The sequence below is a fragment of the Hydra viridissima genome, unplaced genomic scaffold, assembly GCF_058129835.1.
Source record: "Hydra viridissima isolate aposymbiotic clone 2 unplaced genomic scaffold, HvirCarnegie_v1 scaffold_3, whole genome shotgun sequence".
Lineage (NCBI taxonomy): Eukaryota > Metazoa > Cnidaria > Hydrozoa > Anthoathecata > Hydridae > Hydra > Hydra viridissima.
Genome location: NW_028324302.1, coordinates 919,715 through 947,194, shown reverse-complemented (window position 1 = coordinate 947,194; position 27,480 = coordinate 919,715). Strand labels below are relative to the sequence as shown.

Genomic DNA, 27,480 nt, shown 5'->3' with positions numbered 1-27,480 from the left:
ATCCAACGTTATATTTTATGTTGTTTCAACGTTGTATTTTATGTTTATTAAACTTTGTATTTATGTTGATTCACCGTTGTATTTTATGTTTGTTCAACGTTGTATTTTATGTTGATTCAACGTTGTATTTATGTTGATTCATATTTGTATTTTATGTTGAATCAACGTCATATTTTATTTTGATTCGACGTTGCGTCTCTATATAGTAATGCCAATACTTGGCGCCGCATTCTAAATAGATTCTATAGATAAACCATTTCACTTAAAGGCAATACGTATACAGAAAGAACACCGTTTAACAAGGTAAAGATTATATTATTCAAAAGCAAAAAAAATTATATATCACTACTCTAAAAATCAAGAAACAATTCGCGAGGTTAGAATTATCTTGTTCCATTTCCCGTTTTAAAAGTTGGGAGAAAATGAGTTGTTAATTTTAGTTAGCGATAATAACTTTTAAAACACGCTTTATTTTACACATTTTTTTCTAAATAATTTGCTTAAACAAATTATTTAAAGCATAAGTTGTTGTTGTTTTTTTTTAAATTACAGCTAAAACTTTAAACAATTTTTACTTTAAGAAAAAATCAAAAACTTTCTCCCAACGTTTAAACATGGAGATAGAACAAAATTATTATAACCTCGCGAATTTTCTAACACAAAACTTTTAAAAATAAGAAATACCTTTCTATCTCTTACTCTTCACACTCTTCTTCGGTCACATATGCCTTTTGATATCTCCTAAAGGCTATTTAAACGTTTTCAAGGAGTCAATTTCACGTTTTTAAAATGAGAATTAAAGTAAATCGGAAACATTTTGAAAAGAATGAAGTCAAATTCCAGTGATGGATAGAAACCAACTTCTAAGTTTACCGACTTATTAAGCAGATGAATTATTAAATTAACGACTTTTAAACTTCATAACAACTTTTTAACAGTAAAAGGTTACTCGAAAGGTATTAGAGTCTTTGTTTGCTTTTCTTTTGTTAACCCGTTCTTAATTTATTTACTTCTACTTAATTGTTCTTAAATCCAATTTCCACTTTCACTCTTAATTAGGTTAAAAATCTGATTTCACTTCCTCAAAATGTTATGCAAAATATCATTAGTTAAATTTAAGTTTTCTGGTTCGGAAACTAAGTGTTACTAACAACTGCCTCATTTTTAATATCGCAAATATTATTCCTTTGTGAGCTTTTTTAAAAGTGTTGTTAATCTTCAATAGTATCTTTGAGAAGTCATTCGATATCTCAATTTAAAATTCTTTCTTGAACTTTACTAGTTAGTTTACTGTTACAAGAATCAACAGTTTAGAAAATCTGGAAGCAAGTACTAAAAGATGATAATTTACCCACAACATTTTCACTACTCAAAAATATATAATACTGCATTCATTTCTTATAGATGACTTTAAGTCTGAGAAGTTCTTTACCTTTTAGTAAAATTGCGGAACAGCCATAAATTAACTCTTCTTGTCATTCATAATTATGAGGCAGACTTTTATTTCAGTTTCTGAAATAAAAGCGTTTTATATTTTTAAATTACGAATAATTGCATCTTTTTTAGTTCGTTGTAAATTATCTAGTCACAATTATGTAAGAACAAATAGAAAAACGCACTCAATATTTCAATTGTTTAACAGTTGGTTTATACATAATCGTAACACTTTGCAACTTGTAATCTAATCGTTGGTTACAGGAGTGTAACAATTTATCTCGCTGCGCATGTTTACGAGTGAACGCCGACTACTAAAACTCATAAATTATTGTCAAAAAACTATTCTTCTTTAAACCCTTATATATTCGTCGAATTGATTGGTCTTCGTTAATTCTACCGAAAATCGAAATAGGTTTTTTTCCATAATTTGTAACAAGTTATTAGGTTTCATCAATAGTAACTCGTTCTTTCGAGAAATGTTTCTTATTAATCACAAGAATTACAGATGACGAATGAAATTTTTTAGCGTTTCTCTCCTTGTAAAAAAACTGCTGCTAAAGTTGAACTCGGCACTGATATTGGGTCACACTTTGAAACTATATTTTTAAACAAATGCAAATAAAAATCAAATAGCACGAGAAGTTTGGAAACCCATGGAAGATACTGAAGGTTATATTCACTGTTTTAAGTTTGGCAAATTAGCAAATTCGAGTTCACGTTGAGCACACGAACACTGAGAACAAACTATTTTTGCAAAGATTTTTAGTTCATTACAAAAGCTGTAAAAAGTTTCATTTTAGAAATTAAATTTATCTTTAATTTAATTTTTTAATATGAACTAGAAATATAAAAGTTCTTGGAATCTTTTCCATTTTATATTTTTAGTTTTAAAAAAAGATTGAAGGTATTGATATTCTATAGAAGGTATTGATATTCTACTGTAGGAGCGCGACACGAAAAGACATAGCTGCTTGTACAGTAGCAAATAAAATCCTGGAATTGATAGTTAGCTTTTTCTATACATAAATAAAAAAAATCCGAAAGAGGAAATTAGCTTCCCGTAAAAATAAAAATTTAATAAATCTGGAAATCTGTATGTGCGGAAGCCGCTGTAATCAATTCTGATGGAATATTAATAAAAATTTAGCATAGTTAAATGTATAAAAGCATTCACTTAAACTATTACGGCTACAAACAAAACAAAACTTAAGTTTTTTGTTGTGAAAAGTAAAACTTAAATATAAAAAACTCATTTATCATAAAAATGTGACCTATGGAAAATACTGAAGGTTACATTCACTGTTTTAAGTTTGGCAAATTAGCAAATTCAAATTCACGTTGAGTACACGAACACTGAGAACAAACTATTTTTGCAAAGATTTTTAGTTCATTATAAAAGCTGTAAAAAGTTTCATTTTAGTAATTAAATTTATTTGTAATTTAATTTTTTAATATAAATTAGGAATATAAAAGTTCTTGGGATGTTTTCCATTTTATATTTTTAGTTTTAAAAAAGTTATGTTAACTCGACTTAGATGTTTTTTTTATGACAGCGCTAAAAAAGTTGACACAAGCGCCTTATTAGTATTGTTGTACCTATTTTTGTTTAAGTTGTTCCTATTGTTAGTATTACTGTTTCTAAAATTTATTAATATTAATTTGTTATTATTATTATTTTTATTATTATTATTATTATTACTATTATTATTATTATTATTATTATTATTATTATTATTATTATTATTATTATTATTATTATTATTATTATTATTATTATTATTATTATTATTATTATTATTATTATTATTATTATTATTATTATTATTATTATTATTATTATTATTATTATTATTATTATTATTATTATTATTATTATTATTATTAATATTATTATTATTATTAATATTATTATTATTATTATTGTTATTACATTTATTATCAGCGTTATAACATAGCATAATACTCATGACAAAACACACTACTCATAACAAAACAACATTAATTTGTTAATGACGTTTTAGTGATTTAATTTACCTAAGAGTTTTGTTAAGTGTATTGTAAACTCTGGAAAACTTAAATTTTTTAGCTATAAGAAATATGGAAGCATTAAATTAAATTTTTTTCCTTCTTTTTTTGAAGCTTAGCATGATTTTGAGTCCATTTTAGGGAGTATATTACAGATACCGTTATTTTTTTCTCTTAATGTCTTTTCGAAAGATAATAGAATATATTGAAGTTAGCATTCATGGGCGCCGGCAGGCAAGGGCAAGAGGGGGCAGTTGCCCCCTCCTGGAAAAACAAAATAACAAACTTAATATTCATAAAATTTCTTTTAACTGTTAACTTTAACTCATTTATAGTTTACTCATTTTAATGTAAACTACTACCGTTTAAAATCAAATATTACTATCAAATGCAATGACTTCCACGATGGCGGAAGCTTTTTTATAAAGGCATATTTTATGTTTTAAAAAAAAGATATTTGAATGAAAGTTTAAAAAAATATATGATAGAAAAAGATCATAGAAAAATAAAAAAGGAATAAATAGAAAAAACAATAGATAAAGGAGAAGTATAGAAAACAAAAAAAAGAGAGGAAATAATAATAATAATAAAAAGAAATCGAATTACAATAACAAAGTTCTTACACAAACAAATAAACTTCGAACTAACGAAGAAAGATGTCAATGTGTCAGTTTCATTTACTTTTTTATGCTGTTGTTTTTTTGTTTGTTGGCAAAATGTTTCTTGTTTGTATTGTATTTCTATTTTTTTTTTTTTTTTTCCAATTTATTGTGCTATATTCATTTTAATAATACTATTACCTTGTGTTTTTTGCTTGCTAAATGTTGATTATTATAATTATATATATTTAATTTGATTAACTTGCATTAACCTGCGTATTTTAATTTTTGTTTTGTTTTTTGGAATATGTCTAATTTGTATGTAATAAATCATTTAATGTTTTTTAACTAGTCATTATATTAATATAAAATTTAGCATTATTAGGTATAATTTAGCATTATTAGCAATCTGAGCGTTTGTCTGGCCTTTGCATGATGAGCGTGCATTGTGAAAAAATACGCTCCAGAAAATCTGAATTTATGGAACAAATTGTAAATAAGTTTGGAAGTGAACGCAGACGACTACAATTTCTATTTACTGAATAACAATGATTTAATTCTTGTGTTTTTATTTTTATATTTTCTTTAATTTTTTGTTGTCACTGGTCTTATAAAATGACTTGACAAATTGATACATTTATGTAGTTTTTGAAATATCACTGTTAAATTTTGTTTTGCCCCCCCCCCCCCCCCCTTGTAAAAAATCCTGCCGGCGCCCATGTTAGCATTCATAAGTAACATATTCCAGGTAGCTGTTTCCCAATTCTTTTTACCTTGAACTTGACATTGTAACTATGGATTTTAATTAAACTTCTCTATTACGGAGATGTTTAATAACTACGTGATTTTCCATATATTCATAATTATTATTTTTCGTGTGAACTCTATATTTCGCGTGAACTCTATTTTCGTGTGAACTCTATGTTTCGCCATTCAGCTTATCATTTACACTCTCATTTTTTTGATTGTCTTAAAACACGGGGGCAGGTAGGGAGAGAATGAAAGCATTAATTAAATAATAATACTCATAGAAGTTGGAGCGCGACACGAAAAAGCATAGTTGCTTATACAGAAGCAAATAAAATCCTGGAATTGATAGTTAGCTTTTTCTATACATAAGTAAAAACTTCTGTAAGAGGAAATTAGCTTCCCGTAAAAATAAAAATTTAATAAACCTGGAAATCTGTATGTGCGGAAGCCGCTGTAATCAATTCTGATGGAATATTGATAAAAATTTAGCATAGCTAAATGTATAAAAGTATTCATTTAAACTATTACGGCTACAAACAAAACAAAACTTAGTTTTTTTTTATTGTGAAAAGTAAAACTTAAATATAAAAAACTCATCATAAAAATGCTACGTTTTTGGGTTTGTTCATTTGAACGCGCAATTTATCTAAATCTATTTAAGAACTCATGAGAGAGAGAGAGAGAGAGAGAGAGAGAGAGAGAGAGAGAGAGAGAGAGAGAGAGAGAGAGAGAGAGAGAGTTAAAGTTGTTATGTTCAACTGAACGCCTTGTTTTCACATTTGATATTACATTTTTATCCACAGCAAAATTTCAAGCTTGACATTCTGCTTTACTTTCTAAATTTTTTCTTGATAAAAATAAAATGATAGCTTTATTGTTTTTTCTTTATTAGAATAGATTTTTTTTATAATGCAGCTGCTACTACATTATAATTCAAATCTATTCAAAATGTATTCAACTAAAAAACTGAAATACTATCCCTTATGAAATAGTTTCTGAAATTAAGTTTTCCATGTTTCACTAAATTGTCTAAAACTCTTTCTTTCTCTAGAATATTTTTTACCGAGGTATAATTATATTTAGTAACATTTATGTATTGAATACTAAGTGCAACAGTTGCGCCTTAAGTATTGCAAATTTCTGAAACAGGTTTGATAACATCTTCATGATTAAGTTTAAAATTATTTTTTCGCATTAAAGAATATTTTAGTGTAATTCCCGACACTTGTTTTTGAAAATTATAAATTGTCCTTTCTTATTGGAAATTATAGATTTTTTAACTTGATTTATAAGAAAAGTTTTTGTTTGAAGTTTGCCGTGATTTTGTTTCGTTATAGACTTTCTACATTTGGAGTCTAAAAACACTTTCCTTGATTTGTACCAATTTAAATTAAATAATATTTACAAACGGATATTATTTATAAAAAAAGACGCCATTTATAACTTGACATTCTCTATATAGTTCACCGAAATCACACTATTTTTTGTATATAATAATAAATTAACGAAATTGCCTTTTCTTTGTCATCTGTAATTGCATTACTGAAATTCAGTGTCATCTGTAATTGTATCATTGTACATCAGTGCCCAGACTACTACTAAAGAAATAAACTATACTCTTCTAAAAAAATACAGATTAATAATGAAAGTTAAAACATAAATATCTTATCGGAACAAATGATTACAAAAGTGTTTCAATAAAACTTCAAAAGATAATATCATTCTTATGAAGTTTTTTTTTTTGAAATCTCATTATGATTAAGTTTCCTTCCTTTACAATAACAACGATGATTTTTAGAACACCATTAAAAAATAGAATAGTTAAATAAATCCCATCATCATTATAAATATAATTAGTAGTAAAAAATTTTCAAAAATTTAAATTGTGAGCATATTTCTAATACTGAGTATGAATACATTTCGGATCCACCATTTATCTAATGAGATTAGCCTTAGCTCTGATTCAGTTTTCCACATAAAACCTAGCATATAAAAATGTCTTTGTTTTCGATGAGTTTTTCATGTAGTTTTGTTTCGTTTGTTAATATGCGTGATTCTTTAAATTTAGATTGATTTTATCATTTCTTATTTAAAGTCAGCTAAGAAATTATTTCGAATATCGCTGTAGGATATTACAAACTCATTTCGTGTAGCCCTTATCTGCAACTTGAAACGCTCAAAATATATATGCAATTTAAGGACGAGTCGCTTTAAAATTTTATTTATATTGTGTGACGTTAATCTCCAATTTCAATTGCTCAAAAGTGTATATGCTTTTGAAGACAACACCGTGTAAAAATTTACAAAATTCGTGTAGACCTTATATTTTTAAGTACTCGAAAGTATATATATGCAGTTTAAGGCGACAAGCTGTAAAATATTGTTAGTTCCGTGTAGATCTAATCTCCAATTTTAAACATTTTTTTTATTGTATTATATTCGGATTGTATATCTTTATTTCATTAGTAATTATAATGTATAATATATGGTATATTTACTTACATCTAATTTAATCCATAAAATATGCTTGTTTATATATATAGTATATTTATTATAGATTTCTATATTAGATTTTTCATTGAGTTTTCCTTATATTTATTTATCATTTATTATATTTGTATTTATTATACTTTATTTATTATACATTATTTAGGGTGGCCATCTGCGAGTATTGTGAGGTGGGGCTTTTTATAATTTACTTATGGGTATATTTCAGGGAATTGGGATGGGGTTTTGGTATTTCGCATAGGTTAGGAGGTTCGGGTTAAAAATGTGTGGGGATATGGGGAAGCCTCTTGGTTCTGTGTAGCACTCTGACTTATTCTTGTTAACACGCCTACTTTTCTTTACGTGCAAACTTTTGTTTTAACTCTAATAATAACAGTCCTTTTTCTTTAATATACCGTAATCGTTATTGAAATCTCTACACTTGAAAATTATATAAATACTTATTCTTCTAAACCCCTTTTATAAAATCAAACCTCCGGTCTACTTATATTCCGAAGAACCTAAAACTTTGTACCAACTCTTCTCTTCGTAATTCTTGAAGTTGAGTCTTGTATCCCCTCCTTACGTATCTCTTAACTAACTCCTGACTGACTACTGACTGACTCTCATTTACCGACTAAACCCAACTAATTCTTCTCTGATTCCTACTCCAACTCATTCTTCTGTTTTGTATCTCCCTTTTTATATTGGTTCCAATGCTTCGGGCGTTGGCGTCTTTTCATTTTTTATTCGTTATTGTGTAAATTATTAATTAATGGCTTTAGGTGGTTTTATTTTTATTAACGACATCTTGTTTTACTTAGAATTAGCTACCTCACAGTATTTAGCCAGGACAGTCTTGTATTTTTACAAAATGTCCCGTGTCCTTTATTTGACCACATTTGTCCCGTATTTTTAAATTAATTAGTACAAATTTCACTTTTGAATTTTTAATGAAAATTTTAACGTTTTTTTTAAAATCAATTTGCAAATAATGATGTCGTCAAACATTTCTATTTGAAAAACTAAATTTGTCATTTTATTAAATCAAAATATTGTTTTATAAATTAAACTTCTTTTGTCTTACTAAAATAATGTTTTCATCAAATAAATTAGTCAAGGAACAGTTTTGATGTTGTATCAAAGTAGCAAATGTAAAAATCGACTTGATATTAGACAATTGATTCATTGACAACAATTAATTACAAGTCTAAATTAAAATGCCTACATTTTCATAATCTAATTAAGGAAAATGTTTCCTTCCTTAATAATGTTATTTCAAAAGAAAAATATGTAAAGTAAAAGTAAATTTATTTTTAAAACTTAATTTATTTGAAAAAATATCTCACAGTTATTATTGAATTTCTCAGCCATTAAATTAAATTTTAAATTAGACAAAAAAAATTTTTTTTGCAGCACAATAACGTTGTACTTGAGATTGCATTCTCAATTTTTTTTACTTAAACGCACTTTTGTCATTCATTAAGAAATAAATTTTATCTGAAAATGTTGAGGAACTTTTTAAAAATAACTACAAAATTTAAAATATTTTGAAAAACAAATTAAAAACTACTTTTTGCTTCAATATATTTACAATAAAATTTTTTTAGCTAATGTCCCGTATTTTTAGCAAAACTCCCGTATTTTTTGCCAATTTTCCCGTTTTTTTGAAAAAAATCGAAGGCCACCCTAACTTTATATATTGTTTATTGTATTTTATTTATACTTTATCTTTTATTTCTTTCGAATAATTACTTGAAAATATATAAGTTGTTCAATTGATTTCGTGTAGACCTAATCTGCAATATTAGATACTCGAAAGTATATATGCAGTTTAAGGCGACACGCTGTAAAATGTATAAAATTCGTGTAGACCTTATCTCCATTTTTAAGTACTCGAAAGTATATATGCAGTTTAAGGCGACAAGCTGTAAATTATTTGTTAGTTCCGTGTAGACCTAATCTTCAATTTTAAACTTTTTTTTTTTAAATTGTTTTATGTTCGTAATATACATTTTTATTTGATTTGTGTCTATAATATATAGCATATAGTATAATTATTTGCATCTAATTTAATTCACAAAATAATTTGTTTTTATATGGCATATTTATTACATATTTCTATGTTAAATTATTTTTCTTTGAGTTTTCATCATATTTTTTTATCATTTACTATATTTATCATTTGTTATACTTTATTTATTATACTTTATTTATTATGCTTTATTTATTGTTTATTGTATTTTATTTATACTTTTTCTTTTATTTCTTTCAAATAATTACTTGAAAGTATGTAAGTTGTTCAAATGATTTCGTGTAGACCTAATCTGCAATATTAGATACTCGAAAGTATATATGCAGTTTAAGGCGACACGCTATAAAATATTGTTAGTTCCGTGTAGACCTAATCTCCAATTTTGAACATTTTTTTTTAATTGTTTTATATTCGTAATATATATATTTATTTGATTTGTATTGACGATATACATCATGTATTCATTATGATTTGCATACATATATCGTATTTTATAAATTTATACTTCTTACCATTTTGCATATTGTGCATTTATTGTTACATAGTATATTCAATATATTTATTCTATATTTATTATTTATTCCTATTGTAATTTATCTATTATTCATCATGTTTTATTTATATATATTACTTTTCACTCATCAAAAATTTCGACTATCTAATCGAATGTATATTAGTAGCCTAATCTCAAATTTGAAGTATTCGAAATTATATGCAGTTAAAGGCGACATCATTGCAAAATAATATCGATATCGCAGCTTTATATTCTTATTGAAGTACAATAGAACAAATATGTAACATTGGATGAAGTTATTGCATTATTTTGTTGAGAAATAACAGGTTGGTGTTAAGTTAAACACAGTTTTTAAGTATACAAGGAAGTGTCCATTGTAAGCATCATTTCTTGTTAAGCGCGGTAAAAATGTAAAGAAACTATGATGATGTGGATAGATTTATATAGAAACCTTGATAACTATTGAATTGGTATAACTAATATTGTTTACATTGATATAACATAATATTGTTTAAAAAAACTAATTTAAAAAAGATTTTCATTACTTAAAAATCTACGCATTACTTTTAAATTATGAAATGACGTAACTTTGATTCCGTGCCAAATTGAATTTTTTTTGGCGTAAGAAAATGTATATCTTGTTTATTTCGATACACACTCGTATTCAAGACAAAACAAAATATTTTTTAAATAAGTATTCTAAAAGTCTTTATTAAACAGTTTTTATTTTTTTGATATAGACTTAAATAACATAAATAATTGTTATAAATATTCGTGTAGGCCTAATCTTCACTTTTAAGGATTTGTACGATATACATGCTTAACAATAAAACGCTGGTTTTTAGCGAAATTTTAAATAAAAAACAAAAATATTAAATGGAAACTCTATAAATGATCAAAGAAAACCACGCAGATTGTGAAAAAAGTATCAGCTAAAAAAAATTAGTCAGAAAAATTATGCTTGAATTAAGGTCTACACGAAATATGTCGCCCTTAGTTATATGTAGACCTAATATAGCAAACTTTCACATTTCGTGTAGACGTAAACTGCTCTTATATATATATATATATATATATATATATATATATATATATATATATATATATATATATATATATATATATATATATATATATACGTTTATATATATACATGTATATATCATAGATACGTTTATATATATAGCACATGTATATATCATAGACACGTTTATATAAATAACACATGTTTATATCTATATGCACACAGGCGGGCACCAATACTTTGTACTTTATATATTATAAGAATAATAATAAAATGTATATTATATTATATTATGTCATATAAATTAAATTTAATGCATATGATATAAACGTGTCAATAGATATTTTATAGATATCTCTCTATATATACATGTATATATTATATTTATTAAAAATCATTTAATATAGTTTAATATAGTTTATTAAGGTATACTTGTAGTCTAACAAATATAATGAGCATTTCTTACACTACAAAGCGTCGGAGAATAAAAAATCAGGCTGAGAAAGATATGAATGACATTTATAATGAAAGCAGAGCCAGTTTTGTTTGTAACGAATCAAACCGTATGCAATTTAATTCTACATTCATAATGGAATCATTTGTCAATCAAAATCATTTGGAATATAACACATCCTCCACTTTTTCTAATTTTTCTGACCTTGATGTTAATTATCAAGGTTCTCAACAAAATGAGTTATTTGATGATGATATCGATGACCTAATTAACGATGAAAAAGCCTGTAATAATCAATGTGCAGAAACTTTATTTCATAAATGTAATAATAAAAATATATGTGAAAAGCTAGGTCAATGGTCTGTCACATATAGTATTTCACAAGCTGCTTTAGGTGCTCTCTTTCCTATACTAAAAGAAGTTGTCCCCTCTCTTCCAAAGGATCCTCGCACTTTGTTAAAAACACCCTGCAAGTATGATTTAAAATATTAACAGGTGGTGGTGAATATTATCATGTTGGTTTAGAAAAGGGTATTCGAAATATTCTGAAAAATACATTACCAAAATCAACTCATTTGGAATTGCAATTCAGCACAGATGGTTTACCTTTATTCAAGAGTAGTAGCATTACTCTCTGGCCAATCCTGGGAATGATCAAGAATGTTAATGATAAAGTTTTTGTTATTGGGTTGTTTTGTGGAAAAGAAAAACCAGCACACGCAGAAGAATTTTTGGATGATTTTGTTACAGAAACAAGTAATTTACTACTGAGTGCTATATGTATTAATAATATTCATTATTTTATCAAAGTGCATTCATTTGTGTGTGATGCTCCTGCGAGAGCATTCATAAAAGGAATAAAATATCATTCAGGCTACAATTCTTGTGAAAAGTGTATTCAAAAGGGTGATTATTTAGGGAAAGTAATTTTTACCAAAACTAATGCTCCTTTGCGTTCTGATGAGTCATTTAGCAATATGATTGACAGTGACCATCATGCAAAACCTTTTCCTTTAAATTTACTTAAAATTGGTGGTGTTACTCAGTTTGGATTGGATTTTATGCATCTCGGCTGTTTGGGTGTGATGAAACGATTTCTTTCATACTGGAAAGGTCCAGTTGGTCCTCTTAAGGTAAGACTAGGATCAAGAGATGTTGTAAAAATATCGGATAACTTATTATGTTTAATTTCATATATTCCTATTAAGTTTGCTAGAAAACCTCGTGCTCTAAAAGAAATTCTGCGATGGAAAGCAACAGAGTTTAGAATATTTTTAATGTACTTAGGCACCTTTGTCCTAATTAATATACTGCCTACTAATTTATATAACCATTTTATGCTGCTATACATTGCAACAAGAATTCTTGCTAACCCAAAAAGTATAAACTCAGATTATGACTTTGCAAATAATTTATTAGTACAGTTTGTTAGCACTGCTGCAGATTTTTATGGAAAAGAATGTCTTGTTTATAACGTACATTCCTTGATTCATTTGGCAAATGATGTTAAAAACTTAGGTTCTTTAGAAGAATTTAGTAGCTTTCCTTATGAAAATACGCTTGGAAAATTGAAGAAATTGATACATAAGCCTCAATCAACAGTCCAACAGATATTAAGAAGACTCTATGAAAAAAACATGTTTAAAGAGGATCTGATATCTCTATTTCCTATATTGAGCCATGAACACATCGATGGGCCGCTGATATCTAATTTAAAGGGAAAGCAATATAAGCTTTTTCAAAATAGTCTTTGGAAAATTAAAGTATCAGATAATAATAATTGTTTAATATTAAAAGATGGTACAATAGTTCTTGTCAGAAATATAGTTAAAATAGATGATGAGATTTTTTTAATTTATGAAAAGTTTTTATTCGTATCTGATGCATTTAAATACCCATTACCTTCTTCTAAAGTAGATATATACATGGTAAAAAAAGTTACGAACAACTTGATTTATTTCTGTCTAATTTCAGATGTGGTTACCAAGTGTATGTTTTTTCCTTATGGTGAGGAATCATATATAATTATTCCACTATTACACAGTTGAAAAATTAAAATATTTAACAAATAAAATATTGATTATATATTTATTTAAAGTATTATTTAAAGTATTTGTAATTACGTTTTTTAAGTATAAAATATGTATAATCAATGTTCTATTTTTTATGTGTTAAAGGCTTTCTAATTAAGGCTAAATATTTAAAAACCTTTATAATGTAAAGTAATTATAATAATTAATGATGATAGAACTACTAATATATTTCATTATATTATTAGTAAATTTATAATTTTTAATTAGGCAATAATATTTTAATAATGTTTATGCATTTTATTTTGCAATAGAAATCTATAATATAATATGGAATATGCTATAGTTTATTTTGAAAAAGAAAACTCAGTAGCAATAGTACCGATTAGCTGGATTTCTAAGGAACCTGGCTCATGTTATTGGCCACCATATAGGGCAAATAGATTAGAAGCTGCCACTAAAAATAAAGAAATGCCTGAAGAAAATTGGGAGTGTCATACTAATACTCGAGTTTTAAGACGCTATGGTAGGTACTAAAACATAAATTTAAAATGTTTACAGTTTATTTTAACACCTATTGCACAATTATGATTTTCTTTTCTTAAAAAAAGACATAACTTTGCAACAGTTCCAACTTGACTATTATAAAGATATAAGCCAATATAAAATTATTTTTAAAATATTTTTTTTAAATTAATCTAAGAATTTATTTATATTTTTTTAAACAAGAAAGTTTTCCAGCATTAAAATTTAAAGTATATATTTATATTAAAAGATAAATTGGAATTTTGAAGCTCATATTCAATTTTGCTTGTTTTTAAAACATGTTTTGTAACCTTTATTTTCTTTTATTTTAAATATATTTAAATTTACTTAAAGAAACGTACAAAAAAGCCAGAAATAATCTTCATAACGCTGAATTGGATACATCTGCTCTTGATTCTGAAAGTCCTGAAATATTTGACAGAAAACGAAAAAGTTCTGTAGAACATAATACTGAAGCTGCTCATATGAGTTTCATGCCAATGTCATGCCCAACAGTACCATATCCTTCAGTTCAGGAGCATATGACAGGTTTAGTTGCTGTAACTGACAAAGGTATTTTAATTATTAAATCAGTTTAGATCTCTAACCTATAAAATTCAGTTTGTACTGAATTTTATAGATTTATAATTTTTAATTAAACTTATAATTACCTAATTTATTATCTAATTATTATATTATTATTTAATAATATAATTAATTAAATAAGAAGTAAATATATCAGATATTAGAATTAATTATTAATCAGATAATAAAGTTTATTTAGATAACTGTTTAATTATTATCTCATATATAATTATTTTATTATGTAATTTATAATAGTAATTAATTTATTATCTAATAATTAACTTTTTATCTAATAATTATATTATTATCTAATAACATAATTAATAGCTAATAATATAATTAATATCAAGTAATTGTATTATTATTTTATAATTATATTATCTAATAATTGTATAAATAAACTTTAATATCTAGTTATTAATTAATTCTATTTTCTTTTTTATTTAAAATCCATACTACAGATTTACAAGAAAGTAAAAGAAAGAAGAAAAACATCAATAATATTGACTCAGTCAGTGTTGCAGGAGTAGGTAATAAAATTTTGATTACATACATGATAGGGTGGATCTATTTTTACCAATTTTTTATTTCTTGTAACCGAATGTCTGTAAACATTCACTATAACAAAAAAAAGATTATTTTCTTGATAAAATCAAAATCACAATTTTATTTTAAACTTTTTTTACTTCGTTTTATCATTTTGCTTATGCTACATTGAAAACTTTAAGACATTCATTTGTCTTATATTTTATAGAAGTAGCACAAGAACAGTTTCCTTTTGTATACTATTAAGTTTATTATTATATTTTCTTTACCTTTTTCAACAACTTAAATTTAGTTTAAACTTGTCAATGTCTTAGTTTATGTTTTTGTTTTATATTTTAGCAGAACTATCAAGTTCAGTCACCAGTGGTACAATAAGTAAAGTTCTATCTCGTCTTGCTTCAAATCAGGTTGATATTGATGAAATTAAAAAAACACAAGAAGCAATCCTAAATACTATGCGAAAAATGGTACATGTTGATATTACTGATTTACCAGATGGCACTAAGTTGCCTATAACAACAGAAAAAGAACTTAATGATTTAGAAAAAAAACTTGGTTGCAGGGATACCTGGACCGCTTTGGTAATCTAAGAATGTTTTAAAAATATTTAATTTGAGTAAATACAAAGTCATGTATATATATACATTGTAATATTAATAATATATTTATTATATTGTTTATGTGTGTATATATTATTATATTTATAAGAGTTTTTTTGGGGATGACGCTTTTATATGGATTGTGGCGAGTAAAGTATATAAAATATATATAAAAGCTTCCTGATGATCCTGTCAAAGGAGAAACAGCTAGTTGAAGATAGATAATTGTTTTTACTAATATATATATATATATATATATATATATATATATATATATATATATATATATATATATATATATAATTAGTAAAAACACTAACCAAAATATGCAATATCATTTATATATATTTATAAATATATTTGTATATATAAAATATATAATTATATAAATATATAAATGAAATATATAATTTTAAACTTTTCAGAAAACATATCTTGGAACTACTGGCGGAAAGGATTGTGGCTCTACTACAAGAAATATTTTAAAGAAGATATTTAATAACAAAGTAGCAATGAAATTAAATTTTGCAGGACGTGGGAATAAGATGGGGATTAAGAGCTTGCAAATAACAGAAGCTATAAAAGGTATATAACTATGTTTTTTTTATTTTTCATGGCATATAATTTGAATTTCTTATAAGTTTCAAACTTTGGAAAATTTTTTAAAGAGATGTAAAATTTTTTATTCACCTGTAATTTAACGTAGTTGACTGGATTACTTACAAAAATAAATAAAACTAACAAAAAATTTTATTTATCATTACTGTCATAAACACGCTCTCTTGGTTTATTAGTACAGTGAACAAAATTAAAATAAAGTATAATAAACAACTAAACATCTGCTTAACATGGTTTTACATTAAGAAGTAGAGAAATTAATGTTTTTTCTACTTTAAAATTATACATGCCACATCAAAAGCAACATTAACTTAAAACTTTATATTTAGAAATATTTTTAACTGTTTTCCGAAGTTCTGAGGACTATTGAAAATGAGTTCTACGGTAAGCAAATTTACTTTTTAATATAGTATTATTATATAGATAAAATTTCTTGGATAATCAGATATTATTAAATTTCATTACTTATCAAATTTTTAACATTACTTAACTGATTAATAATCAACTGAGTAATTATAAATCTGGTAATACCTGACAAGAAAATCTAAGATAATAAAGGTTTTGGATCACTAATATTTTCAAAAATTCAGCGCAGCATTCACTACTATCTCATCATAAGTTGTTACGTCACTAATTTATAAATTTAGCATAATTAAACTTTAAACGTTATTATTACTGATTTATATTACAGCTTGTAAAAGATGTTGCTGAAACGGACTGCATAAAAAACTATGAAGTATTTGATATGCCTATAAACTTGGTTTCCAAAATAGGTGAAGGAACATCAGCTTCAGTCTTCAAGTATAGCTTAGGAAACAAACAAACGGCCGTGAAGTTGATTAAAACCCAATTTTCTCAAAGAAAAACAATGCTAATTGCAACAAAATTAAAAAAACTACAACATAAAAATGTTGTAAACTTTCTAGGTTATTCTGTAAGGCCAACCGCTTTGTTTTTTGAATTATGCGCCACTAATATTGAACAAATGGAAGTCAATAATCTGTCTCAGCTCATTGATCTCCTAAATGAAGAGAAAATTTTTTTATTTCAACAAAGATTAGATTTTCTTTTACAAATGTCAGAAGGAATTGAATATTTGCACGAACACAATATAGTTCATAGAGATATCAAGCTTTCAAACATTTTAGTGACAGGGCATCAGTACAATGTAACTTTAAAAGTCAGCGACTTTGATGACTTTGTTGATATAAAAGCAACAGTTACATGTAATAAGACGAAGCCCAACAATCAAGGAATGACCCTTGCCTACACAAGTCCTGAACTGTGTAATTGTGAGGTGGAATCTCCAAACAAAAAATCCGATATGTACGCTCTTGCAATAACTGCATTCGAGCTTTTTAGCAGTTTTTCCATGGCAAGACAATCCAACGGCTAGACCAACCATATCTAAGGTAATAAAAAAAGAAAAGCTTTAATTTCACTTTCACTTTGAAATTTAGATATAAAAATATACTAAAGATATATATAACAAGCTCATTAACAACATTTTTTTAGTGGAGAGAAACAGTGTCAAGTATAATAACATCTGTCATGGTAGGTGACCTTTCATGTTTTAGCTATAGCAATAACAAACATTTTTATTGCAAACTTGTAATTTATTTAATTCAAAAGTTGTTTTTTTAATATGCATCCTCACATACCTATTCATTAAAAATTGACTACCACGCCCACCTTTATACTAGGCTAAAAATAAAACTTCTGAAAATTTATTTCATGCAATGTGAGAGTAACAAGAGTAGTACAATATTCCAAATGTTATTTAACGCAGTTCATTATAAATACTTATATTAAATTAGGGTGCACCAATTCAAGCATGTGACATAAATACATCAACATTGCAGGTTTGTTTTTTTTTAAATAGAACATGCAAACAAGAAAACTTGCAACTTCTACAGACTTTTGAGTAATTCACTTTTAAAGAAGTAGTTCTGAAAATAACCCTTCAATAGCACACAACTTTCTTCCTAACTATTTCAAAAATACAATTATAGGTATCAAGTAGCATTCAGCCATATCATGAAGAGAAGATAGTAAATAAAAGTCAGGTAACAAACCCATTAGGTTTGACAACAAAGAGCATTTATATAACTTAGACTTTAGTAATTATCATTATAATATTTATAATAATTAAAATATATATTATAATAATTATAATAAACTTTATATTAAAATTTACTTTTGCTGCAGAATTTTATTCATATAAATCCAGAGGGAAAAAAAAACAACATTTTGACTGTCCTATGTTTTTATATTGTAAATAGCAAGCCAATTTTTTAGGAGAAACTCAGTGATTAAAAATTATAATTTTAGAGAAAACGACTTTCTCCAATTAAGGAAGCAAAGCACTATATTTCATTAAAGGAAGATCCAAGTTATTTAAAAAGAGAATTTATTAACCAAACAAAAGGTCAGAAAACTTGTCAGAAAATATATTTCTACAAACTTTCTAATGTAAAAAAAATAATATCAGAATGAAATATTACATAACAGATATCAAATATGGTTTTACTTGTATAGGTTTTGGAGTGTTTGCATGCAAAAGCTTAAAAAAAGGAGAATTCATAGTAGAATATAGGGGGGATTTCGTTGCAAAAAGCACACTGGAAAATAAAGAAAAGTTATACGAAGAAACAAATGCTGGCAGTTATGTTTATGACTTTTTACACAAAAATATTGAATACTGGTACTAAACTAAATTTTATTCTAAAATTCATCTAAATTTTATAATGTTTTCTTTATTTATATTGATATTCTTTTAAAACAAAAATTTTTATTTAGCATTGATGCAACTCCATACAATGAATACTTAGGACGCTATGTTAATGACTCAAAATACTTTGCAAATGCATACATGAAAAAGATTTTGCATTGTGATGTTCCTCATTTATGTTTATTTGCTTTGAAAGACATTTGTGTTGGTGATGAAATTCTCTACTTTTATGGAGTTGATAATCTAAAGTGGCATGCTGAGGTTTTTTTTATTTTCTTCTCAAGTTTTAACTACTTATTTTTATATTTTGCCAATTATTTGCATTCCCTGGTGATTTACTTAAAATGTTACTAAAAAACCTTTTTTTAACTCAGGAATTTCAAATGAAGACAGAGCAAAAAAGAATATCAAAGGTAAAAAAACCTTTTAAAAATTTTATCCACACTTTATAAGATAACTGTGTGCACAACTATTTAATAATACCCAAATAAATTGTTTTGTAATAAACAAAGTTTGCTGCACCCTACCTCTAAAATCTTTTTCACATTGTTAGAGCCGTTCTGTTTTTAGGGCTATCATAAATTACACTTTTTTTTTTCTTCACAAGGATGAATAATAACTTAAGTGAGAAAGATTTATTTTTGAGAACAATTTACTGATTTTTTTAGTTCTAAAGTTAATTTTTGATTTTGAAGCATTATTTTCTTGTTATCTCAAAGTCAATTTAAAAAAACAAGATATTTTTGAAATTTTTTTTTTTTCATGTTATATTCACTCTTGTTACTAAAAAAGTATAATCAAAAAGTGTTTATTTTATATGAGAAAATTGATCATTTTTTTTTTATTGAAAAAAAAACAACAAACATTTAGATTGAAAAATTACAAAGACCGAAAAATGGCATAGGACCAGTTGAGAAAAGTGCACAGTTAGATAAAGACAAAGAAGTCAGAAGTGATGTACAGTTTAATAAAGTCACAAAATTGGCAGCTACAGATTGTGATGAAAAAGACAATATTCAAGTAAATATTTCTAAAAAAAGACTAAATGAATATATAACAAACATACATGATATTATTATTTAAAAGCAAAATTTTTTTGGCAAAAAAAAAAAACTTCCTTCACATGTTTTGCAACATACTTATAACAGATTCATTATTTTAATTATATTACTTCTTGTATTTAATCTTAAAGGTTCATCTGATGTACTCTAACCCTAAAAATATTCTTAATAAAGTAAGGATATTTTAAATATAGGGAGTAATATTTTTTAAAACCTAGTATTTATAAGCAAACTCAAACTCATAATGAAAATTCAAAAGATATTTGACTAGATTTCTACTTTGATTCTGTTAATTCTATTTCTTTTTCAATTGTTATTATACTTTTTTCATCATTGGTTTTGGCTAGTGACTTTATCAATTATCAAAAAAAAAGAAAAAGAAAAAAGAAACATCTTTTTATTTTATTTACAATAGATTTTTTCATCAATCACCCAAGAACATCAAAGTGAAAAAGAGTCTTTACCCCAAACTCCACAGGTATACTGCTTTTGTAAACAAATTCATGCTTTTTAATATTTGAAGATTGATTAAAACTAATTGATCATTTGAGAGCAAAAATATTCAGCATTTCAAACTTTAATGGAAATATTTTATGTGCAACAAATTATATAGATTTTTAAAAATTTAATTTAAAGTCCTGTGATGAAGAAAGAATTGATACTCTAGAAAATGAAAGCACATCAAGATCAGATTCCAGTGAGGTATGTGAAGTTTTAACTTTAATTTACTACCACTTTGCATTTATGATATGATTTGATTTAAACAAAATGCTAATGATTTTTTAGGATGACATTGATTTTGAAGCTCTTAACTACAACTTAGTTTTAGAGGTAAATTTATTATTTTATTTGTTAAGCTGAAAACAATTTTAAATACACAAAATGTTTTTTTAAATACACAAAATGTGTTATTTAATTTAATTTTTTAAATGTTATTTGATTATGAATAACTTTTCCATGTTTAAAGTGATCAAAATCAAGTTAAGTTTATTGCTGTTTGATTTATTTTTGATTAATGTAGCAAATATCTTAATCACATTTCTTTGCAGATATCCGATATTAAAAATGCCAAAATAGCTTCAAGCACTTTTATGATAGATGATGTGACAGACAAATCTCAGGTAAAAATTAAGTTGACTTTTTGATAAAAAATATTTTAAATACTTAACATTTTAAAAACTAAGAAAAACACTGATTTTATACTAAACATATTAAATCTTTCTTAGCATTATATGAAATAAAATCAAGAAAAACTATTAAAAAAGAAAACATCTCTTACTTCATACATTGTTAAATATTCTAGGTAGGTCAAAACAGCCAACCAACATTGCCTGATGAAGAAATGCCTAAAAAAGTTAAGGTACCTTTGAAAAATACATTTTTTTTACACAATTTATAAATCAATCTGAATAAAGTTAAATCCCAAAATTTTCAGAAATTGAAATTTAAAATTCTAAACTTTAGAATGTAAGAAAAAAGAAGCCACATCGATTTTGCATTTTTTGTAAAAAGTTTACATCATATTTAACAAGACACATAAAGCTTATGCACAAAAGTCATCCAGAAGTTGAAGTTGCATCATCAATTAAATCAAAAAAATAAAGAGATGAAGCTTTTGGAATGTTTAAAAGAAAAGGGATTTTGGAAGTCAATGTAGCTGAAGCTGGAAAAGCGGAACCAAAATATGAAAGAGAACGAGAGGCTCAAAAATATAAGGAAATTAGTTATTGCAGTCAATGCCTTGTGTTTGTTTCAAAACGATTCTGGCACAATCATGTGAAGTCGTGTCAAAAACACTCATGTCAAAAAGTTCTTCCTGTTCCAGTGGGGCTTCTAAGATTACCTGAAGAAGCAAGATTAAGTGATGAATTTAAAAAAAACATTTTATCACATTTTCGAACAGATAAAATTGGTCAGATTTGCCTAAAAGACATAACAATTCTTAAAATTGGTTCAGTCTTTTATGATAAAGAAAAGAGGAAACTTGATAAAGTTATGGAAGCAAGAAGCTCTGTCAGAAACGCCATGAGACAATTGGCACATCTTTACAACCTATTTTTACACTGCAAAAACTTACTAACACAAAGTAAAGATTCTAGTAGTATGTTTTTGCGCTCTAACTTCTTTGCCTTAAGAGAAGCAATAGATATTTTTACAAAAAAGGCAGATTCAGGCATCAAAGCTGGTTTAAAACAAAATTTATTTTATTTAATAAAACGTGCTGCAAAAGTTCTTAAAGCATTATATTTATCAGAAGCAAATGACAATGATGCTAGTGAAACTGACAAGTTTGTTAGTGTTTTAGAAATGTGGGAGGACTTTATCTTTGGAGATGCCACTTACCAACTAAATAAAAACAAAAACGTAAAATCTCGTAAACCATCTGAACTTCCAGTTGAAGAAGATGTGATTGCTTTTCGCAATTTTGTAATTACAAAAATGGCAGATTTAGCAAAAGATTCCTACCAATGGTTTGACTCTGAATGTTTTGTTGAGCTTCGGGATTGCGCATGTGCAAGACTTACATTGCTAAATGCTAGAAGAGGTATGGAATTACAACTATTGTTTTTATACTATTTAACAAATTCTAAAATAATATCAGCTATTAACATCATATCATTTCAGGATGAACTACTTCCATATAACTTGCATATTCTTAGTTTGTTATAATTACAAATACAATTTTATCTAAGCTTAAGAAAAAAAAAGTTAGAGCTTGTAACTGATGTTAATGTAATTTTAAATAGTGTTAATTTAGCAACATAACCTTGTGGTTTTTTACTATAAAAGATATTTTGTAAAACATAAAGGTTTTCAACTAATATTTGTGAGATTGACATAAAAGCTTGTTGTTTTCACAAACTTTGTGGCTTTAAAATCTGTTTACTTCATTTTTTATGTTATTTGTATACAAGATCTTTTTTTAAAATCTATGCCTAATTTTTAAGTGATATAACAAGGTCAAGAGTTATAACACATGATTAATAAATCAATAGTTTCTGCTAAAAAAATAAAAAATAAAAAATAAAAAAAAACAAGAATCCTCATAAAACAGTATTTGAGATTTTTCTTTGATTAAAGTAAAATTGTTCTTTGAATAGAATATTAACAGATTTAAATAATACAAATAATTAATTGTATTGGTAAACTAAACAAACCTAGTATATTAAACATATGAAATGGTAGATTATTATTATAAATATATGGCAAAAATATAAAGGCTAAGTGTCAATAAATATCTTTTTTTTTTTTTTACTTTTATAATAATAATAACAGTAGTAGTAATAATTATTATTATTATTATTATTTTACTTTTAATGTATTTTATTTATTAATATCATTATAACTTTATATATTTTATTTAATAATATTATTTTTAATATTACTATTTATTATTATTACTATTATTATTATCTTTATTATTACTATTATTACTATTTTATTATTATTGTTATTGTTATTATTATTATTATTATTATTTTATTATTATTGTTATTATTATTATTATTATTATTATTATTATTATTATTATTATTATTATTATTATTATTATTATTATTATTATTATTGTTATTGTTATTGTTATTGTTATTGTTATTGTTATTGTTATTATTATTATTATTATTATTATTATTATTATTATTATTATTATTATTATTATTATTATTATTATTATTATTATTATTATTATTATTATTATTATTATTATTATTATTATTATTATTATTATTAATATTATTATCATTATTATTATATTATTATTATTATTATTATTATTATTATTATTATTATTATTATTATTATTATTATTATTATTATTATTATTATTATTATTATTATTATTTTTATCGATGCTATTATTACTACTATTATTGTTATTATTGTTATTATTATTATTATTATTATTTTATTATTATTGTTATTATTATTATTATTTTATTATTATTGTTATTATTATTATTATTTTATTATTATTGTTATTATTATTATTATTATTGTTATTATTATTATTATTATTGTTATTATTATTATTATTTTTATTATTATTATTATTATTATTATTATTATTATTATTATTATTATTATTATTATTATTATTATTATTATTATTATTATTATTATTATTATTGTTATTATTATTATTATTATTATTATTATTATTATTATTATTATTATTATTATTATTATTATTATTATTATTATTATTATTATTATTATTATTATTATTATCATCATTATTATTATTATTATTGTTATTATTATTATTATTATCATTACTATTATTATTATCATCATTATTACTACTAAGGACAATAATGTTAACTATTATTATCATTATTGTCCTTATTCAAATGTCTTAATATTATATTTAGTGTTTATATATACAAAATGTGATATATATTAGAAAAACAAATAAAAGGATAATCTAATTAAAAAAAATTAAAATTTTGAAGCTTTTTTTTTTTTATAAAAGTAGTTATATAAAACAAACTTTAAATTTTATATTTGCATTTTACATATAAGGTGGTGAACCAGCCAGGCTTCATCTTGATGAATACCAACAAGCTATTGAAAACACATGGATAGACAAACAACGCTTGCTTGATCTAGATGAGATTGATCAAAAGCTAGTTGAAACTTTAAAAATAACTTTTATGTCTGGAAAAGGAAACAATCATCTAGTTCCTGTTCTTATTCCTCCAGATACCCTTCCAGCATTAAAAATTATAGCTAATAGCGATATAAGAAGAGAGGTAAATATACCAGAAGGAAATAAGTTTTTATTTGCATGTACAAGAAATTCTGAAGGACATATATCTGGTTGGAATGCTGTTCATAGTGTCATTCAAAAATTAAATCTAAAAAAACCAGAAAACTTGAAAGCCACTACAAATCGACATAGAGTGAGTACATTATTTTCTGCCCTTGATTTACCATAAAAGGATAGAGCAGTATTTTTTAAGCATATGGGCCATTCAAAAGAAATAAATGAAAACACCTACCAAGTACCACTTGCCTTGATGGAGATAACTAAAGTTGGAAGACATCTTCTTAATTTTGACTCAAGTAGGTTTAACTTTTTATTATAATTTGAGAATTTATCATACAGATGTTTCATGTAGGAAAAAGAGCACTTAAGCTCAGCTCTTAGAAAAAACTAGAAAAAAAAAAAATTTTTAACTTATATCTTTTTGATTTTATTTTCTTAAAAAGATGGAAGTTGTTCCAAGACACTTAATGAGAGCTCAAGTTTCCCTCAAACTATTAATCTTGTATCTAACAAAGCTGATGTTGAACCTAAAAATGATATAGATAAAGCTTATGCAGATTCATCAGCTGAAAGTCAAAAAGGTAGTTACAGTTTTTGTTAAATTTGTGGTAAAGTATTTTATGTTTTCCTAATAATATAAGAAAAAGTCTTTTTGCATAAATTTGCACAAAAAGTCCAAACTTATGCAGAAATTTAAACATTTAAGAGCTGTTCTAATGTTTCTAAATTTACTGTTTTTACTTTAGTTTCCATAATATCCCATAAATTTTATCTTATATTTTGGCTAAAACTTTTTCATTTAATTCAGCATTTAATAAATAAAAGTACTTTGTTTCAAAAGTTTCGCATTCTTATTTAAATTTTAGCTACCTTTTGAAATCATGTAAAAGGTCAAAAATTACCTCAGTGTAACTGAATGATCTACATTCAAAATTTTAAACACTGTTCTTAATTTGACTGTCAGATTTTAGTATTGTTGAAAAGTATGGTTTTTTGTAACTTGTATCATTTGTTCTCTTAGAAATTGTGAAAAGAAACAAAAAGAGACAAAAAGTGGAAGAACCACAAAAAGATTTGGCAGGTATCTAATTATTTAGTAACAAATATAATTTTTAATTAGTTTTTTTGAAATGGTTAACTGTTTGAATGGTTCTGAGATATAAATAAAATTATCTGTAAACTAGAGAATCATATTTATAATAAATAATGTTTCCATAAAATTTGGCAGCCAAAAATTATTGGCTTAGAAAAAAAACAAATATTTTAAAGCTTTTTAAAGATTAAACAAACAAAACAAAACAAAAAAACAAATGACTGAAATAAAAGAGAAATACCTCAACACACATGGCGCTCCAGTGTTATTCATCACATTTTTATTTGCTAAAATAAAAAAAACAAAAACAAAACATACAGAATAAATGAAAAAATTAAAATATATTAAACATTTTAAAAAAGTCATAACAAATAAACCAGATTTAACATGACTAAACTTCTCCTAATAGTTATATATATACTCTACACAAGTATTATGTAAACATGATAGTGGTGTAGAGTATAAATACATATATATATGTGTGTATCTTTTTTTTGAAAAATATTTCTTTTTTATTTTGCACAAATATGCTCTAATTATTATTATCATTTTTTTCTTTTTATTTTTTAGAAAGAGAGTATCATGTTTGGGTGCAAAGAGATGAAAAAATACTGCTGGACAAATTTCAAAGTTGCATTGATGACAACAAAATGCCAAGTAATCTCCATTTTTAAAAAATATGAAATCTTTTACGCTAAGAACTATGCTTTTGATTATGTTTTACAATCTGAAACATAATCATGAGCATAAAAAATAACAAATAAATATTTTAAAACCATAGTTCTATATAAATTATAGATATACATTTATAAATAATTATTGATAATCTTAATTTCTGCTTAACTAATAAAAAATATAAAACAAACAAATAAGAGATATAAAAAGGCAATATTTCAAACTACATCATGAAAAAAAAAAGATTTAGAACACTAACTGTTTTTTCATTTGGATGTGCTAGCAAAGAAGATCTCTAACTTATTTTTTTTTTTTAGGTAAACAAGAGTTGCTTGAGTTTTTGGAAGAGTTTTTGAAGGAAATTCCATATAAAACAGCTCGACCCAAACTTACAAATGAACGAATGAAAAGTTTAAATAAAAAGAAAGAACGTTTAAAAGATATTAACATTTTATAATCATAGTTATTTTTCCTTTCTTGCGATTTTTGATTCTATTAGGGATCCTAAAAATGAATTACTTGCTTGTATTTGAGTTTAGTCACCTAGATTTGCTTTAACACTTTGCCTTTGTCTAACAGATGCTTTAATTAATGCTACAGCAGCAAATAATCAGAATTGGAAAATATGTGTATTAACTTGAACTGCTAACAAACAAAAGCGCGTCAAAGATTATCGCATCGTGCTAATTTCTTTCCTTGTAATGCTGTTGAATTTATTATAAAAGTTCTCAAAGTACTTTGTTTTTTATTTCACGGCAACCGAAATTTTTTAAATATTTGAACGGAGAGGTCGTTTTCTTGTAATAGGGAAAGATGTTTTTGAAGCATAAAAGTTGTTACAAAAAGCCTACAAATCTGGTGGCGGATTTTAAAATTCGTTAGATATTAAAAGTCGGGCTCATAAAAAACTTAATTTTCATA

General features: G+C 24.9%; 2 protein-coding genes, 1 long non-coding RNA gene and 2 pseudogenes across 13 annotated transcripts; 4 read left to right on the top strand and 1 right to left on the bottom strand.

Annotated features, from left to right (window-relative positions):
* Window positions 1–242: 242 nt before the first annotated feature.
* On the top strand, window positions 243–17,657 carry LOC149890525 (uncharacterized). Its single transcript, XM_090081221.1, has 8 exons — window positions 243–303; window positions 13,670–13,881; window positions 14,235–14,453; window positions 14,927–14,995; window positions 15,351–15,592; window positions 16,036–16,195; window positions 16,558–16,612; window positions 16,920–17,657. Exons 2-7 carry the CDS (start codon window positions 13,686–13,688, stop codon window positions 16,596–16,598), a joined length of 927 nt encoding a protein of 308 aa, XP_089937347.1. The 5' UTR covers window positions 243–303; window positions 13,670–13,685; the 3' UTR covers window positions 16,599–16,612; window positions 16,920–17,657.
* LOC149890526 (uncharacterized) lies at window positions 11,088–13,654 on the top strand (annotated as a pseudogene).
* LOC149890523 (uncharacterized) lies at window positions 17,064–26,176 on the bottom strand. Of its 9 annotated transcripts, none has more exons than XR_016450568.1 (4): window positions 26,126–26,176; window positions 24,538–24,627; window positions 21,300–22,556; window positions 17,064–17,635 (listed from the first exon to the last, which is right to left on the bottom strand). It is a non-coding gene; the product is annotated as an uncharacterized LOC149890523 (long non-coding RNA). The 9 variants fall into 9 exon arrangements; XR_016450570.1 differs by having other exon boundaries at window positions 21,300–21,366; XR_016450569.1 differs by lacking the exon at window positions 24,538–24,627 and adding an exon at window positions 17,890–17,932 and having other exon boundaries at window positions 21,300–21,366.
* LOC149890524 (uncharacterized) lies at window positions 17,502–21,623 on the top strand. 2 transcript variants are annotated; one of them, XM_090081218.1, is made up of 15 exons: window positions 17,502–17,640; window positions 17,744–17,782; window positions 18,046–18,090; window positions 18,241–18,294; window positions 18,560–18,656; window positions 18,767–18,932; window positions 19,028–19,220; window positions 19,334–19,372; window positions 19,830–19,979; window positions 20,436–20,498; window positions 20,657–20,722; window positions 20,807–20,851; window positions 21,070–21,141; window positions 21,324–21,380; window positions 21,485–21,623. In XM_090081218.1, the coding sequence occupies exons 2-15, from the start codon at window positions 17,780–17,782 to the stop codon at window positions 21,620–21,622; spliced, it is 1,188 nt and encodes a 395-aa protein (XP_089937344.1). In that variant the 5' UTR covers window positions 17,502–17,640; window positions 17,744–17,779; the 3' UTR covers window position 21,623. The 2 variants fall into 2 exon arrangements, with proteins under 2 accessions (XP_089937344.1, XP_089937345.1); XM_090081219.1 differs by lacking the exon at window positions 20,807–20,851.
* On the top strand, window positions 21,641–27,480 carry LOC145196489 (uncharacterized; annotated as a pseudogene). The gene is made up of 6 exons (XR_016450561.1): window positions 21,641–22,565; window positions 24,545–25,087; window positions 25,235–25,372; window positions 25,813–25,872; window positions 26,455–26,541; window positions 26,877–27,480. The product of XR_016450561.1 is annotated as an uncharacterized LOC145196489 (transcript).